General features: G+C 36.1%; 1 protein-coding gene across 1 annotated transcript; it reads right to left on the bottom strand.

Annotated features, from left to right (window-relative positions):
- Window positions 1-2,061: 2,061 nt before the first annotated feature.
- Window positions 2,062-12,522, bottom strand: LOC113644705 (myosin-7-like). Its single transcript, XM_047810892.1, has 37 exons — window positions 12,272-12,522; window positions 12,034-12,177; window positions 11,792-11,948; window positions 11,640-11,667; window positions 11,454-11,559; window positions 11,275-11,367; window positions 11,127-11,190; window positions 10,940-11,038; window positions 10,619-10,722; window positions 10,364-10,502; window positions 10,143-10,261; window positions 9,908-10,057; window positions 9,628-9,798; window positions 9,231-9,540; window positions 8,651-8,727; window positions 8,360-8,565; window positions 8,144-8,267; window positions 7,917-8,053; window positions 7,570-7,825; window positions 7,188-7,430; window positions 6,903-7,079; window positions 6,664-6,809; window positions 6,499-6,589; window positions 6,028-6,417; window positions 5,814-5,940; window positions 5,184-5,302; window positions 4,908-5,104; window positions 4,515-4,698; window positions 4,165-4,330; window positions 3,958-4,082; window positions 3,557-3,865; window positions 3,273-3,476; window positions 2,898-3,194; window positions 2,716-2,820; window positions 2,527-2,622; window positions 2,303-2,437; window positions 2,062-2,204 (listed from the first exon to the last, which is right to left on the bottom strand). Exons 1-37 carry the CDS (start codon window positions 12,470-12,472, stop codon window positions 2,184-2,186), a joined length of 5,817 nt encoding a protein of 1,938 aa, XP_047666848.1. The 5' UTR covers window positions 12,473-12,522; the 3' UTR covers window positions 2,062-2,183.
- Between the last annotated feature and the right edge of the window lie 6,350 nt (window positions 12,523-18,872).

Below are 18,872 nucleotides of genomic sequence, written 5' to 3' on the forward strand. Positions count from 1 at the left end.
AACTTTTAATGGATCTCAAAATATCACTTCATTATTATGTACATTGATACAGAGAACTTGTAAAATGTTACATTAATGTTTGACTGTATGTAATGGATGTCTAACAAGACTAGAAAATCAAACATTATCAAATTTACATCATCACGCTGGAGAACTAAACCTTTTTAAGCTGCATTCTGAAACTGGATAGTTATTCTGAAAGGACAATTGTGTCAACTAGATTATTCTAGTTTAAGACTATTATCAACAATATTTTGTACTGATACAGGTCAAGCCTGTCCTCACCCCTGTTTCACAGTTGACAGGCTCCCTCTCATCAAGTACCTTACTTAGTCTTAACACTTGGACAGTCTATTCTAAGCTCTTGACATTCTTACTGGTGCCCCATTCTCAGCTGTTTGATTGATCTGGATTATCATCACATAGGAGCAAGGACTGAAGAAACAGTGGTACTCCTCCTTTGTTGAAAGCTGTAACCTGAACCTTCTTTTTGTCAAACACTGCACTATTATTAGTGAGGTTCCTGCATCTGTTCTGAACAAAAGGTGAGAGAGACTATCTCAGTTTTTCACACATCCATGCAAAGAGACATGTAGGACGCATAGATAATGGTGTTTTTTATGGAAGAATACAAAAACTAATGTATAAAATTTGTAACAAAATTCTATTACTTTTTTCTATATATATCTTTAATTTTTTACTATATTAATTCTCTATTCTTCTCCTTATGTTTACCTTCTGTTCTATGTTTATGTTCTGTAAAGCTGCTTTGAGACAAAGCCCATTGTAAAAAGCGCTATACAAATAAACTTGAATTGAATTGAATTTCTCTCTCAACAAAACACTGGTTTCAAAGTTATGGGCCACCATACATTAATTATGAAAACTGATCAAAAGCAAAGAACAGCTCAAGATTCTTCCAATGATGTTAAAAAAGTTTGAAGAACTTCAACTTATTTATAAAAACTTCAAACTTATGGGATCTTGAACCCGCACCATGCATATGTTATTACAAAATCAAATTTACGGACCTTATTCATATGCAATACTGTAAAAGACCTTTTGTTCAGTTCTCACATTAGTTAATTGAATAAGCACATTAAATAATTTTGGACAGTTAACATTAGCCATTAGCAAGCCCCTAGCCCCATGCAATGTATGTTCTAGTAATTTTTTAGATAGATATCAGTGTAAATTGTAAGCATATAGAACAAATAAATAACATTTACCTGTTGAGAGAATTGCAGCTCAGAAACACCTTGGAATTGTGTCTTTTACCAGGCCTGGAGGCAGATGACTTGGACACATAATTTGGCCGGGCTCAGTTCGAAATGAAGCCATCTTGTAAGATCAAGACCAGACTCAAGTATGTTCATGTTTTAGATTAATTAGACCAAACTTCTTGACTTGGCAGTTGTCTCTCTTCTGTGTAGGTGACAGTGATCCTCTTTTTTGGAATATTTTCAATCATATGTTTGGGTAAATGGAGTTGCAAAGCTGTCTACAGATCACTTGGTGATTCACTACAAATGGTAGCAGCTACAGTAGGTGCATCAAATTAACCCAGGATCACAGCATCTAACAAATGCTTTGGGAAAATAGGGATTTACCAGAGAAATCTGAATGTGCTATATTTAAAGCAGCTGCAAAAAGCTATTGCTAGAAGACTGTACATTTCTTGGTGGAAACACTAAAACAATGACTTCAAATCTATTGACAGAGTGCACAACTTTTATTTTTTGTCGACAATTACTTTAAAAAAATGAAATGAAAATCCAGGAGCACACCTAACCAAAACTTTTTGTAATATATTCACTTGAACCCCCACCCCTTATTTTGTGCCCTACTGTCATGGGTGCCAGTATGCTAAAATTTATGCAGCAACACGACACCTTGTTTTTGCATGTGCGCTATGATGTGAAAAGAGGCATATTTTCTTCATTTATTAGTTTAAAAAAAAATCATTGCACACTGTGTTCATTTTATCTGACATAATGTCAATTATGTAAATTATGTTAAAAAATGTAAATTATGTTAAACTCTTTATTTAATGTAGCTGTTTTGAGTGCAGTGAAAAATCAGAGCTGTCAAGGAAGTTTAGAATTTAAAATACTTATTTATTCTACATGAGACTGTTGACTAACACATTTTCAAAAGCTCTGCAATACGTCTGCAGGGGAGGTTCACTCTTCATCATGTCCTTTCTGTAACAAATAAAGAAGAGAATTTGCCCTTGTTCATTTTCCAGACTATGTTGTTCTGGTCAGTGTGTTTTTTGTGTGCTATTGATTACAGTACTTGCCTTGGAACCAGTGTCACGGCTCTTAGCTCTCAACTTGTTGACTTGGGACTCTGCAATATCTGCTCTTTCCTCAGCTTCATCCAGTTCATGCTGCAGTTTGCGGAACTTTCCAAGATTGGCATTAGCTTGCTCCTCCTTAAAAATGAAAACACAGTGAATGGCAATTCATGGCAATATATAGCAAACAGCAAAAGTAGAGTAGTTTAGTTCGACAATAAACTTACAGACTCCTCAGCAGCTCTCTTGTAGGACTTGACCTTTAGCTGAAGTTTGTCCACAAGGTCCTGCAGACGGGCAAGATTCTTGCGATCCTCCTCAGTCTACAAAATAAAAAGCAGGAATATATACTAAATTCTGTCATTCTTGTTTTTTAATGTTATTGCATATTAAACTTTGTTGATAAGGGAAATAACCTGGTAGGTCAGCTCCTTAATACGGCGCTCATATTTACGGACGCCCTTAATTGACTCACTGGATTTCCTCTGTTCCAGCTCCACTTCACTTTCCAGCTCTCTGACCTAATTAAATAGAATGAGTGTAACAAATGGATGTTTCATTTTTCTGGAGTCAGATTGAGATAAACATAGGAACATACCCTAGCCTCCAGCTTCTGGACCTGCTTCTTGCCACCTTTCATGGCGATTTGCTCAGCTTCATCCAGACGGTGCTGGAGGTCTTTAATGGTCTGCTCCATGTTCTTCTTCATGCGCTCCAGGTGAGCACTGGTATCCTGCTCCTTCTTTAGCTCTTCTGCCATCATGGCAGCATCAGTGATGGCTTTTTTGGCTTTTTCCTCAGCATTCCTGCACTCTTGGACAGCCTCCTCTACCTCAGTCTGCAGCTGAGAAGTGTCTCCCTCTAGTTTCTTCTTCTGGTTCAGCAAGCTAGTGTTCTAAAAATGCATAGAGATTTTATAATTCATATTCAACTGTATCTGCCCTGTAATTAAAAAAAGAAATCAGTATACTACCTGAGAGTGCAGTAGCTGAACCCTCTCACTGACATCCAGCAGTTCTTGTTCAGCCAGTTTGCGGCCTCTCTCTGTCTGCTCTACAAGGGATCTTAGTTCATCCAGTTCAGCCTGGAGTAGATTGTTACGTCTCTCCACAATAGCAATGTTCTCTTTGAGATCATCGTTACCACGAAGAGCATCATCCAGCTGCAGTTGAGAATCCTGAAAAAGTACAAAATGAATAATTTAATAAAAAAAATCTCAGTATACTTAAATTATACAAAGAATTTTTTTTGGCATACCTTCATATGTCCATGGAGACTCTTCAGCTGTTTCTGGGCCTCTGCAGCCTGCCTGTTAGCCTGGCTGAGCTGTATCTCCATCTCATTTAAGTCTCCTTCCATCTTCTTCTTAATTCTGAGGGCTTCGTTTCTGCTGCGAGTCTCAGACTCCAGAGAGCTTTGCAGGGTATCCACCACTCTTTGTTGGTTTCTCTTGGCCTGCTCCATTTCCTCATCCTTTTCAGACAGCTTACGCTCAATGTCAGCCTTTACCTGGTTGAACTCCAGTTGAGCTCTAAGAATTTTGCCCTCCTCATGCTCAAGAGATCCCTGTTAGTAACAGATAACAGGAAGTATTTTGTTTTGAATAAATAGAAGTATCATAGTATAATCCAGGAATGTGACCATTTTCATAAATTCACCTCAGCTTCCTCAAGAGCTGCTTGAATCTCAGCCTTCTCCTGCTCCAACTGTTTCCTTGCTTTTTCCAGCTCATGAATACTCTTCCCACTTTCACCAAGTTGTTCAGTGAGATCAGCAATTTCCTCTTTTTAATAGAAAACAAGGCATTAACAAACAATCTGAAATGTAAACACTGTTATTTTGAATAATGTTCAAATTATAAGAACCTTGCAAGTTCTTGTTCTCCCTCTTCATGGTCTCCAGATGGTCCAAAGACTCCTCATAGGAATTTTTCAGTTTGAAGAGCTCAGTGCTTAGAGATCTGGCATCTTTCTGAGAGCTTTCCAACTCAGACTGGGACTCTTCATACTTTTGCTTCCATTCAGCCAGGACCTGTGGAGCATAGATATCTATTGAGCACAGAAACACTTCCAGTACATCAGGAGGATTTCAGGTGAAACTAAAGAAGACAATAATGACATGTTTTCTTCTTTGCAGGTTAAATTCATTTGCAAATGACTAGATTTGGAAAAGTATCCCTGGTGCAATTAAGAGCTAATATCAGTTTGTTTGTCACCTTGTCAAAGTTCCTTTGCTTCTTGTCCAGAGCAGCAGCAGCAGCATTGGATCTTTCTACATCAACCATAAGATCTTCAATCTCATTCTGCAGTCTGTGTTTAGTTTTCTCCAGAGAAGAACATTTGGCATTTACAGCTTCCACAGCTTCCTCTGCTTCTTGCAGACGCTGAGCAAGTTTTTTCCTGAATAAATAAATATGTTAAATAAATAGATATTAAAAATTATCACAGCTTGTTACAAAACATATCGTGTATAATTTGTTTTCCCTTGATGATATTATGCAAAAAAAATCTAGCTCCCAAAGCATTATTTCTAAAATGTCCAATTAAACTGAATTGTAATTATATAGACAGGTTATATAAAAGTAAGGTTTTATGTACAAGGCACTTACTTTGCATCCTCCAGCTCTTCTGTTCTCTGGATGGCATCAGTTTCATACTTGGTTCTCCACTGAGCTACCTCAGAGTTTGCTTTGGAAAGACTGCGCTGTAGCTCAGCCTTAGCCTCCTGCTCCTCTTCATACTGCTCTCTGAGCAGGTCAGAATCATGACGAGCCGACTGCACTGCATGAGCCAAGGCATTCTTGGCCTGGAAATCAGTTGATAGCATGGTTATAGTGGGGTTTTTTGTAGGTTTTATGTGCTAATTAATGAGCATTGAAAGATACCTTGACTTCCTCTTCCAGCTGTCTCTTGAGATCCTCAATCTGCTGGGTGTAGGACTGTTTCCCTCTTGTCAGCTGAGAGACCAGTGAATCCTTTTCTTCCAATTGTCTGGAAAGCTCACCTTAAATGATGAGACAAATCTAAGATGAATTACACTGTATAAATATGGTTTAAAAGTGGGGTGTACAATGTTTGAAAGCCAAAGTTGACATTTGAAATCACCAAAAGAAACACGGCCCTAACCCAAATGGGTGTCACCCCTTTTTTGATAGCTCTGAGGGGATATTTTTATCAATAAATACAATACGAATGTGTTTTTGTAGTACTGTGTGTTGTACCGTGAAAGGTTTAGCTCCATTTCATGCGGAAGTTCTCTCCAGCGCTGGAAAGCTGATCTTATATCTGATCTTTTTTCGCTTTTCGTTGTTATCTGCCATGTCAATGTTTCAATCGCTTTCTGCTAATTTCAGACATGTGCACTGAACACTCTCTCCGCTGCATATTGATAAGACAAGCCCCTTTCTGCTCATTGGCTACACGTTTGTTTTGTTTGTCGGCCCAACTCAGTTTTCTGAAGCGTTTCTCAAACAACGTACACCCCACCTTTAATGTTTGGTTGCTGACAGGCTTACCATTTTCAGTTTGAAGCTTTGCCTTCTGCATTGAAAAATCATTGATTGTGCGCTGGCCTTCCTCAGCTTTGGTCCTGAATTCACTCATTTGGTCTTCCAGGGTTCTACACATTTTCTCCAAGTTTGCCTGGAAAATTTGATGAATTTTGATGTCTTTATTTTGAAGATAAAATATAAATGTCTGTATACACTGTACATAATTATTCATTGTTACCTTGGCTTTAACAATCTGCTCCATGTTGGAGACCACATCATCCAGCTCCAGTCTCAGTTCACTCTTCTCCTTCTCAAGCTTCTGCTTCACTCGCTGAAGGTTATCAATCTGTTCTCCCAGATCTGCAACACTGTCAGCATGTTTCTTTCTTAAAGTTGCAGCAGTGGCTTCATGATGCAGGGTGGCCTCTTCAAGGTCTCTGCGCAGTTTCTGGAACTCAGCCTCTCTCTTCTTGTTCATTTCAATCTGAGCTGCAGTGGCACCACCAGCCTCCTCCAGCCTCTCACTGATCTCCTCCAGTTCTCGAGCCAGATCTGCCCTTTGCTTCTCAACCTTGGCACGAGCAGCTCTCTCAGCCTCCAACTCTTCTTCAAGCTCTTCAATACGAGCCTGTTTCCAGAACATTTGATTTTAGAAATTTTACATTTCAACAATGCAGACATTTTGTTTTGTTTAGGTTTCTTCCATTACCTGCAACTCCTTCAGTTTCTTCTGGAGTTGGGCTCCCATTGCTTGTTCATCCTCGATTTTACTGTTAAGTTGGCTGACCTCAAAGTCTTTTCTGTAGAATAAATAGGATATTTTAGTTTCTGTGCCATTATAAATGAATTTCAGAAAATATATTTCAATTCTTACTTTTTAAGCCTTTCCTCCATTTGCTGCTTGTCATTTTCCAAATCCATCACATTCTCTTGAGTCAACTTCAAGTCACCCTCAAGTTTTCTCTTGGCTCGCTCAAGGTCCATTCGAATTTTCTTTTCTTGTTCGAGAGATCCCTCAAGCTAGAGGATGTCAGTGGGGAAAAAAGAGCAAATTTATTATCCTCTTTAGTCCTCTGTTAAAATATTTTTTATAAAGTATTATCTGTTACCCACATCATCAACTTGCTGCTCCAGTTTAGCTTTGGCTTTGGTCAGAGTGTTGACTTTGTCCTCCTCACTCTGCAGATCATCCAGTGTTTGCTGATGAGCTTCCTGGAGAGCTTTTTTCTCCTTGGTCAGCTTGGCGATGATTTCATCCAGAGCCGCCATTTCCTCAGTCAGGTTTTTAACCTAATATGTATAGCATTGCTTCAGTACATTGAAACAATGCTTGCTTCTACCAAAGTTGAATTGCACTAAAGTAAATGACAGAACAATTAAAATGATGGTAGAACCTACCTTATTTTCAGTAGCATGCTTTTCTTTCTCCACTTTGGCCAAGGTAAGCTCCAGATCATCAATGTCTTTCTTCAGCTCAGAGCATTCATCCTCAAGTTTTCTTTTCTTTGCAACCAGCTCAGCATTCATTTCCTCTTCATCTTCCAGTCTCTCAGTCAACTCTTTGCATTTTGCTTCAAGTTGGATCTTGTTCTTAATTAGACCTTCACATCGCTCTTCCGCATCAGCAAGGTTATCTTGTTCCTAAAAATGCACATAATGTTTCAACAGCTTAGAAAACGGCATTCTTGTGTCAACAAATAAGCATAACATTATAAATGTATAATTCATACATATATACATAAATACATATGCTCATTTTGATTAATTCTACAGCACTTACAGATTGGACATGGAGCTGTAGGTCATTTTTCTCTTGGAGAAGAGAGACCATTTTCTCTTCCAGTTCTTTCCTGCGAGCTTCAGATTTAGCATAGGCCTCTTTCAACTTTGTGAATTCTTCTTTCATATTGGCCATTTCTTTCTCAGCCTCAGCTGACTTCAGCAAAGGTTTGATCTTAAAGTACAGCTTCATCCATGGCCAGTTCTTCACACCCATGAAAGCTCGGACATTCCACTGGATTACCAACAAGGCATCCCTGCATAAATTTTATTAAATAGATGTATTATTTAATTTATTAGATTAGGAAAGTTAGTTAAAAACAATATTCGAAAGCCAATATAACCTACCTCCTTTCTACAATCTTCTGGAATTCAATCCTTGAAAGTATACCACGAGCCCTCGCCTGAATCCCAGTAATGATGAGTGCAAGGCGGTCATCTCGCATTTCCTCAAGTGTACCCAGAAGACCAGCCTTGAAGAACACCTAAACAGAGATGATTGCATGAGAGATTTTGTGTCTGAGAAGAACAGGGAAAGTTGCTTATTTGAAACTTAACATGTATATTCATAATACCTTTGTGTGTCCCAGTTTATATTGGCTGTGGTCAATGTCCAGAGAGCCAAGTAGTTTCTCTGCACCTTTCTTGTTGTCAATAAACTGCCCCTCAGGAATAGCAGCAGGATTCAGGATACGATACCTGAACAGAAGTGAGTAAATAACACATAAGATCTTAAATACGTGCAGGATTTTTCTGTTCAAATAAAAAGTAATGGATTAAGAAAAACTCACCGTTGTTTGAAGTCACCATACAGGATCCTGTTAGGGAACCCCTTTCTGCAGATCCTGATGCCTTCCAGCACACCGTTACAGCGTAGCTGGTGCATCACGAGAGGATTCTCCATGGCCCCAGGAGTCTTTGTCTCATTGGGGATGAGGCAGCGCACAAAGTGTGGGTGTGTGGATTTCAAGTTTGTCATCAACTTGTTCAGATTCTCCTGTTGATGGTATAACAGTAAGTTTAAGTTGCATTACTACTCATATTTTACTGCACCTTTGTGTAAGAATTGTTTAACAACTCACACGATGGAGGGCAGACACAGTCTGGAATGATGAACCCTTCTTTTTTGCACCTTTTCCACCCTTTCCAGAGTCTGAAGCTGTTTGAAACAAAGCAATCTTCAGTTTTAAGCAATTTATATAGTATAGTTGCCTTTCTTTTTCATTTCAGTATATTCGCTTTTCCACTTTTTCGTTTGTACTGCAGCCAAAAATAATCTATGGTGAGAATATAAATCTGTAGCCTGCCCAATTTTCCAGCCTCTTCATGTTTAATGGATTATAACCCAGGCATGCTAAATCCTTATAACAGATGCCATTAACCTTGCTATACTCTTACTTTGATGTGCATGTACTTATTTATCTGCTTTTGTGGCGCTGATGCATACTTAAATGGTGTTTTATTTGGCCCAAATTTTATGCTCAACCTTCACAAGTCTTATTAAAACTGAATTTGTTCGCTAGTATGTTACCATCCACATACCCTCCAAATATTTATTCTCATTTTGAGAGTCATTTGGTTTCAAACATATATATATAACAGAAACATTCCTTTCATCAACAGTTTTTTGCTACTAATCTCCAGTTCTCTAAATTCCCTTACCTGAGTCAGCTCCAGCATAACCGGCAAAGAGAGTGCCTAACAGCTTTAGAGTGGACTTCTGGTATAGCCCCACAACAGTTTCATTGAGTGGATCCTTGTTCTTCACCAGCCAGTTGTTAATGTTGTAGTCAACAGTGCCAGCATAGTGAACCAGGGCAAAGTGAGCCTCTGGTCTACCTTTTACAATCCTGGGCTTCTGGAAATTGTTAGATTTGCCCAAGTGATTGTCATAAAGCTTAGCTTTGAATGTGGCATCACTGGCTTTGGGGAACATGCACTCCTCTTCAAGGATGGACATGATACCCATGGGCTGAAATTCAGAGAGTAAGTGGTCAGTGATATTTTTTTGGAAAATAAAGTGATTTTTTTCAGTCTATGCTTAGTATTGTATGCTTACCTTTTCAATAAGCTCAATACAAGCTTGTAAGTCCATGCCGAAGTCAATGAACTCCCACTCAATACCCTCTTTCTTGTATTCTTCTTGCTCCAGCACAAACATGTGGTGATTGAAAAACTGCTGCAACTTCTCATTAGTAAAGTTGATGCACAGCTGCTCAAAGGTGTTGAACTGCAGTAGAAATACAGTGTCATTAACAAGCATGAAGCCAAAAAAAGTAGAGAAAAAAATCCCAGCAACATGGATGAAAAACTAAAAGCAGTATTGTTTTAACACGTACATCAAAGATCTCAAAGCCAGCGATATCCAGCACACCAATGAAGTACTGGCGAGGCTGCTTGGTGTCCAGAGATTGGTTAATTCTCACAACCATCCAAAGGAACATCTTCTCGTACACTGATTTTGAAAGCGCACCAATTGAATAGTACACCTAAAAAATAAACAGTAGTCAATTATTAAAGACTTCATCTTTAGAAGAGGCGAATAATACAACAGAAAAAACTCAATTTTATTACCTGCTGGACATTCTGTCCCTTGGTGACCCACTCATTTCCAACTTTGACTCTTGGGTGACACAAACCCTTAAGCAGATCGGCAGAGTTTAGACCCATCAGATATGCGACTTTGTCAGCATCTGTTTAGATAAGGAAGAAACTGTGAATTGATGTATTGCAAATTGTTTAATGTGCAGTGCTACACCCACACCATATAAACATTTCTAAAGGATAACACTGACCCTCAGTGCCGTCAGCCTCAGCCTGCTCCTCTCTCTGCTTTTGCTTGAACTTCATGTTACCAAAGTGCATGATGGCACCAGTCAGTTTATAAATGCCATTCTTTTCTTCTTGGGTAAAGCCTAGCACATCAAAAGCTTCCTGTTGGCCAAATACATTGTATTATACTATACATTATATATAGATCAATTATTATTAATAATTTTTTATATTATTAAAGGTTTAGCATTAAAGCAATATTTAAGTTTAATACATACATCAGTAGCTATAAGCTCATCAGCATCATTAATAGAGGCCACTTGTGTCTCTCCTTGGGAGATGTAAGCATAGTCATAGGGGTTGTTGGTGATGAGCAACATTTCTGTAAGATAAATAGAATACACATTCACATTTCATCTTCATGTATCAAATGTATATGTCAACAAGTCAATAAGACCCACTGCTATATACCATCTAACTTTGTGGCCCTCATTTATTAATTACTAACACTTTTTATTTTATGAACCAGCAACAACAAAATTTAGGTGTATTTATCAAACATAGCACACTATATAGTGTAGGCAGAATACTGCACTAACCCAGCAATTCTGGTTTCCTTTGAGACAGGATCTGGTAGAAGATGTGGTAATCTCTCTCAGCCTTAAGCTGAAAAGTCACACGAGACTTTTCCAGAAGATCTAGATAAAAAAGTTCACATTGCAATTTGTTCATTATAAGCAGTTCTTTTTACACTTGAAAATTTGTATGAATTAGATTTGTACTTACAAGTCTCAATGTCAGCAGAGGACAATTTTCCACTGACACCAAAGTGGATACGAATGAATTTGCCCTATGGGTAAATAAGACCAGGTAAGTTTTACACATTTCCTTTGTTCTTACAAGATTAATATAAACATATATGAAATAAACTCACAAAACGAGATGAGTTGTCATTTCGGATGGTCTTGGCATTACCAAAGGCCTCTAGGGCAGGGTTACACTGGATAATTTGATCCTCCAGGGTGCCCTGAAAAAAGGTATTATATGTATTCAGTGGCTTATATTTAGGAACATTGTGGCTAAATAATCTTCTTAATAACATGAGTCAATAACCTTTTTCTCAGAAGATGAATCTTTCTTTCCAGGTGTTGCTGCAATGCTAGCAAAGTACTGGATGACTCTCTTGGTGTTGACAGTCTTTCCTGCACCAGATTCTCCACTAGTGATAGTCAAATATTCATCATAAGTATACACTGCATTGTATGTGTCTTTAAAAATCAGAGTAAATTTTCTACTTACGTGATCAGGACTGACTGGTTCTCTCTGTCTGTAGGTGAAAAATTTAAGTAAAAATAAATAAGTAAGTAAGTAAATAAATAAATAACTAAATAAATAACTAAAGATTAGACACGTTGACAGACACACTGTGAGACACTATACATGACATTTACCTGCCAACATGTACTGGTAGGCGTTATCAGAAATGGAGAAGATGTGAGGAGGAGCTTCAGTCCTCTTCTTGCCTCTGTAGGCAACAACAACTTCCTGGTTGTACACTGGCAGCCACTTGTAGGGGTTGACAGTTACACAGAAAAGTCCTGAGTAGGTCTGAAAGAGATATTTAAGAATGAAATCAACATGTGACATCTTTATTATTAACGTGTTTTTCAAGTGTCATATCCTTTTTACTCACGTAGATCATCCAGGCTGCGTAACGCTCTTTGAGGTTAAACAGCACAGCAGGTTCATGCAGGAAGGTGAACATGGCCATGTCCTCAATTTTATCAAACTTTGGTGGGTTCTGAGGGTGAACATCACACTCCTTCACAGTCACTGTCTGTGAAATAGAAAAACAGAGGCTTTAGATCATTGATGCTTTAAAATTATTCGTAATTATTAGTTCCTTTGTAATGTTGGGCTCAGATTTCTACCTTTCCATATTCAGTGTTAACAGTGACCTTGTCTCCATCTCGGCTGGATACGGTGCCTTTAACATACTCGACTTCAGGATCCGGCACAAAGCATTCCCGTTTTATGTCAAAAGGACGAGTCTGGGCCTCCAGGCGCTCCTTGTCTGACTTGCGCAGAAAAGGTGCGGCGGCACCAAACTCCTCCATTAATGCATCACCCATCCTGAAATCTAGAGACCTACCTGCTTTCAATCCTTCAAGTTCTTTCTTGGTCTCTTTGATGTCATGTAAGAATGAAAGGAAGAATTGATCAGCTTTGATTAAGTTCTTTGTCACACTATTAACAAGATTATGCTAAAATTAAATTGCTATAACATCACATTTCAATATACAAGATCATAGAATATCTGCTTTAGCCCAGTATTTGGTTATTGTAATGTCACACAAGAAGCTGACTCCTTAGCAAAGCTTGCTAAGACCTTGTCATCTCTGCTTACCTTCAGGCAGTGTAGTGGAGTGTTCCTATAAGACTCCATGCCCCCTTTTTAAAGGGAATCAATCATCCTAAAATGGTCATAGGTGGATGACCAACAATGGTACAGCTAATTTGAAAATGAACCCCTTCCCCTTCTCCTTACAAATGACTGGAGGAGGTTTCCAAGAGGTTGACATATATGGTGTTTTTCTAACAACAGGTTTCAGGGTGGAAATAACTCAGGTTTCTATAGAAACATCATTAACACCAGAAGGAACTTGTTTTATGATCTAATAACAGGTTAACAAAAACACCACTAATGGATGAGGTCCAGTTTGACAGTCTTCTCACTGTAGGCTATCTTTCTTAAATTGCTTGTTTATTGTCCTCAGTACTTTGTTTCTTCATAGTTTTTCTTAAAAGAGAACTGGTACATAGCTTTATAAGTTTTAAATGCTTATGTTGTTCTGTAATTAATTCTTTATTGTACATTCATAGTGAATATATTGCTGATCAGTTTAATTTTTTGCATCAAAGTGACAGCGGACATCATGGTATTTTAGAAGATAGCAGCCTGTATGATATTAGGCCTGTGTGACCAAGTACATCACTTTATACTTTTAAATAACTATTATCAATAATAATAGTAATATTTTTATAGGGAATATAAAGAGAGAATCGATGCTAAAATTAATTATTGAACAGTGTGTTTATTCATCGTGATTATTGCAACTATTTGGTTTAGGCATAAAATAGGCCATATCAGGGTATTTACAATATAGTACAGTAACTATAATTTATTTTGAATTGGTACTTCTTGGAACACAAAGTGTAGTTGAAAGTAAGTGAGTCAAAAGTAAAACATGGGATGGGTTGCCTTTTATTTACCCATTAGACACAACCTTATGTTTTGAGAAAAAAAAAATCTATGTATCATTTACTAATATGTGACATGAATGTGAATATCTAAATTAATAGTGTGTCAAAAATATACCCAAACCTACAAAAAATATTACAACTTTTTCTATACAGTGGCTTTATCTGAATTAAGTTATGAAAAATTGTCACTTCGAACCATAATCATGTTGTAATTTCCATTTACTTGACTTTTATTTATTTATTTTTTCTGAATTTGGATTAATGAATCCAATGTTTGATGAGCCATTGTGTCCATGTAATGGACTGACTGTATATAAAGCAACTAAAGTTATTCAAAAGCAGAGAATTAAACCTTAATTTGATTTTATCCAACTGCAGGCATACAAATCATTGGGAGCCTGGTCACAACCATGGTAACAAGCTTTTAAGAAAGATTCACATCACTCATCCTGCTCTTCCTGTAAGACAGAAAAAGTAATAAAAAAGTAATAGTAGTCACAATGTACAGTAAAAATGATGTTTTCAATGAAGCAAAAGATAGTTGGTGTTGGTATGTTAGTAAATCCAGTCATGCTGCTCAATGTCAGAGGTCAAGAAATCTGTCTGATATCATGTACATTTTGAGAACTCCTAGCAGGTGCTAACATATAATTGTAAGGACTTGTGACTTCTTGAAGATGTTGGGGACTAACACCCTCACACTATTAACCCCAGTCCCTGACATCCTGGAACATTCCATTTTGAACATGGTAGTATCACGCAAAAGATCCATTCTCAGCTGTGCAGGTCCCTCAAGTAGTCAGCACCCCACAGTGCAAGGCCACCAACACAACCATTTGTACCTCTTGAACAATGGGTGGCCTATTGTTAGTGGTACAGTAGGTCGTCATGTCACTTGATTTGCATGAACACATGGTATGGCAACTTTAGCCTATAGGAATCCTTTTTATACATTCAGTGACATGTGACATTGGTCAAAGAAGTGTAGCAGATGTGTGCATAGCAGAGTGCTTTAAAGCTTGTTCCAATCTGATTAGTGATCAGTGTAAAATCTGATGAAATTTTACTTCACTTGACTTTATACAGTTGTGAAAAGGATGTTATTTATAATCATATTATCTGTGTCACCTAAATGGGGATGGGTTCACTTTTGAGTCTAGTTTTGCTCAGGGATTTTTCCTCATGTCATCTAAGGGAGTACTCATTGTTGCCTCTTGCTTACTCATTATAATAGAATAAAAATATTTCATTTTAAACTTTGCAATTTTGTTAAATCTTTAGACTTTTTTTAAAGCTGCTTTGGACAATGTCCATTAGTAAAAGCTTTATCAAAATAAAATGTAATTGAATTGTTACACAATACATGCAATCATTTTGTTGTTATTGTCATAGTCTTACTTTAATTGCTATAGGTATTTTCTAGGTTTCTGGGTTTTAATAGTTCTGTTTTTATAGTTCAGTTTATTAACCGCGATCAAACTGAAAGCGTCCGCTGAACTAATGAAGTTTATCAAGCAAATTCAGTAGATAATTAAAAATATTCTTGAGACATGAAAAGTAATAATGAAGTGAATAAAAATAAAATATGCCTTAAGATTACAAAATGAATAGTAAACTGAAAGTTTAATGGGTCACAAAGAGACAGTGCAGTGTGTTAAAATGTATCCGATTAACATTTTAAATTCATTTTAAATTCATTCCTTTGGCTACCTTTTAATTTAAATGCTATTTGTATTCCTTATTTTCAGTAAGTGATGACGTTAGGCCCGTACATAAACAATGCTAATAGTTCCTTCACCACAATTTCTTAAATTTTTCCAGATTTATTTCTTCTCTTTAACAAAGCTTGGTCTTTTAAAACAATATTTTATTAATTCACATGCAGAATATGATATGTCAATATTTATCTGGTTCTTTATCTTCCTTCTCCAAAAGAAACTTCACAAGCTTTAAGAATTTGTAAGTAAGTATTTCTGTTTGTACCTAGCCTGTTATGGCAATATATTCACATATTAAGAAAAAGCATTTGTTTTTCACTCAAATGCTTATATCTCCAAAGTAAATGGTGATTTACTCATTTAAACCCATTTATGCTCTCTGAGATGCTCCAATTGCTTGTTCATAAGCATCTAAACTTTTGAAGGCTTTTTCTTCGACCACTACAATGTTCTGTAACATTAACAAACAGATAAAAACATATCACACTTTTATATCAAACTTGCAATAATAAAATAATCTATTCGTTTGTAGTTATTAAAATGTGAAATGGAATGCCAGTGTACTAGAAAAAGTATTGTTGTTAAGTAATTACACCCAATTTACAATATGTTGTTATGCCAAATTATTTGCTTAAGTGCTAAAAGGATATATACACGCAGGTGATCATGAGATATTTATATATAAGAAGATAAAAAAAAAATTACTGCTGCTCAACTGAGAGTCTATATAAAGATGACTGGCATGCAGGACTGTCTTGGTTTCATACGACCCTGAATGTCTATTGTTGTCTGTTTAGCTGGTGGCAAAGTGATTTGTTTTCTTCATATTGTTTCCTTCCCTTTGTCCTTGAGGACGAAGATAAACCTGTGAAATTCCTCCTGAATGCCTCTCTCTTATTGAGAAGGGCAGCTATGCTGTGTGATCCGAGTGTCAGCAGATGGTGTGTCCCTGAAGGTGCCATATTAATCATAGCATCTTGTCACATACGAACTGTGTCCCTTTTTGAAACTTATAGACTACTTCAGTTTCAAGGTTATTGAGGTAAAGTACGCAATAGCATTTGAACATTTTGAGGTCTAGGACACATGATATATATGATATACATGATATTTATTGTTGATAAAGCATGATGAATAGTGTGATAAGTGCTGTAAACTATATTGAATAAAATTGAATGAAATTGTCTGTAATACTTCAAATTATCACTCAAAATAACATTGATCTGAATAAATTTAGTCACCATATTTTTCATTAATAAAACACCATGAGTAGCAATATGTATTTGTGGATAGTGTAACTGTGAGAAAGATTGATAGACTGCTGCTGTGTTTCTACATTTCTTGTCATGTGCTGTCAAACTGTATGTCTCAGCAATTGAGGGATTTAATGGCTACAATATCTTCAAAGGCCTATATATCAGTTCTGTTTCTGGGGACCTTCAGAATACAGTATGTTCCCATTGTACAGTAGGTCTTAATATAACCCTAGCAGGTGAAGGGCTACTCAAACAGACTATTTCTTTTTGAAGTGAACTTTTCCACCCTCACACACACCCACAGAGCTTAACTTTGCTTTCTTTCACGTCACTGTGGTCTCTTGAAGTATGCCATACCCTCCTCTGTTTCACTCATAGGACAACGCTGCTGTAAGGGGTATGGAGTACTTATAATTTTCTTCATTAATAAGAAACATAATTTCAAACTATTAGAATAACAAATGTTTTGTTAACAACCTAATTTTAGACTGTTTACCTGGTGTGTGACTAATATGTTCATTTATCATTTTTCACTTTTCATTTTACCAGGTTTATACCTGTAATCAGTGTAATGCTTTGATTCTGATATGCAACCTTCAATATTCTTTTCCGTTCTCTACTGTTCCATTGTCACAATCAAAATGCATTTGCAACAAGCAAATTACAAAAATGTAATCTTTTTCATCCATATGATCACTGTCAGCAGAGTTGTAGTTACTGTAATTAATATTTAGTGTTTTCACTGTAATGTTTATGAAATGCCTAAATTTTTGCAGGATTATTATTGGTAGTATATTACTGTAAAAAGATTTTTATTTTATTTTATTTAAGAATATTAATACTAATAGTAATTTTACTTACTATAGTTTCTTGTCGGGTCTTAATTAAATCTGATATTGTTTTTATAAAAGCTGTCATATGACATTACATAAGAACATACATAAATAATAAAAGCGGTTTATTTTAGCAAATTTCCTCACATAGGAGTTGAAATGAAAAAAGCAAAAGTAAGCTTTTTTGATACTTGGTCTGTGACTAATATGTTCATTTATCATTTTTCACTTTTAATTTTACCAGGTTTTTAAATATACAATGTTATAAACCTTTTTGAAGAATACCAGACAAGCTACAGTATCAAACTGTAAAATACCTTTAAAGGAACAAGGTTTTGAACACAGTATATTATTGTAGAAATTACAGAATTATTTACACTAACATTCTAAACCTTTATTAGCTCATCCTTTATAGAATGCTGTTATTTTGATTCATTTACTTAGTATGATATATTTAGGATTTTTGTCTGATTAAAAAAAAGGTTTATTCATACAGACAATTTCACACATTTTGCTAATTGAAAGTCTGATAATTTCTTCTCAAGAGATCGTTTTAGTTACTGACAATTTTTTTAAAATTTTGTATTTCTGTTTTTTTTTGTACATCAGTGGGATGACTTTTGTTTGTTTTTCTTGTATATGTTAGAGATTGTTTTGTTCTTAATATTTTATTTTATCTTCATATATTATTTTGTAAATAACCTTGTGAAATTGTATATCATATAATGCAATTCTCTAGAAGTAACATTCCATGAAAAGGGATAATGCAGAAATTTTACTATACTTTATGCAGTTGAAGAGATTTTGTTCTAAAATAAAATTGTATGCATACTTTTCTCCTATTATTAACTGGTTTCCCCATGTATTGTGGGGTCCAAAATACTGAGAACACAAGTTTAGTGAACAGAAGGTTTTAGAATTTTTAAAAACAAATTCAAGCAAGTAACTGATCATCAACTTGAATATTTAATATTCAAGATTCTGCATTATTTCTTGGTCCTTATTTTAGTGTAAGCAAGTTTGTATTGTTGACCTTGTTGATCAACTGCTTTGTATAAAAGGTCAGATTTTCCTCATGCATAATTTCATCTGCTTAAGTGTGTGTTCAAATGACACTCCAATTGATTTGATTTAAAATGGATCTTAAGGTTTTGCACAAACAAGTGGAGTCCATGCCAGCCACAAGTGTTCACTGTAATTAAATGTAAAGGGACATTCAAATGCTAAGAAACTTTGAAATTCAGGTAAAACCTCAAAGATTCTACTTATTGTTAATAATATAATTTGTAATAGAAAGTATTCTGTATTTATCTTTTGGACCCCACGGTGCATACATTAGTTATAAAATGATAGATTATGGAATCAAACCTAATAACATACTTAACATTTACTTGTGTATAATCAAGTTTGAATCAATATGTGTGCCTTATTTATTTATTTATTTATTTATTTATTTATTTA

Source organism: Tachysurus fulvidraco, chromosome 3, assembly GCF_022655615.1.
Source record: "Tachysurus fulvidraco isolate hzauxx_2018 chromosome 3, HZAU_PFXX_2.0, whole genome shotgun sequence".
NCBI classification, from domain to species: Eukaryota; Metazoa; Chordata; class Actinopteri; order Siluriformes; family Bagridae; genus Tachysurus; species Tachysurus fulvidraco.

Coding starts and splice junctions, on each gene's coding strand:
- LOC113644705 (XM_047810892.1), bottom strand. CDS start 12,472: ATGGGTGATGCATTAATGGAGGAGTTTGGTGCCGCCGCACCTTTTCTG. Junction 7,826..7,916: donor CAGAAGATTGTAGAAAGGAG/GTAGGTTATATT, acceptor AAATTTATGCAG/GGATGCCTTGTTGGTAATCC. Junction 2,438..2,526: donor AGAGAGCTGCTGAGGAGTCT/GTAAGTTTATTG, acceptor TTCATTTTTAAG/GAGGAGCAAGCTAATGCCAA.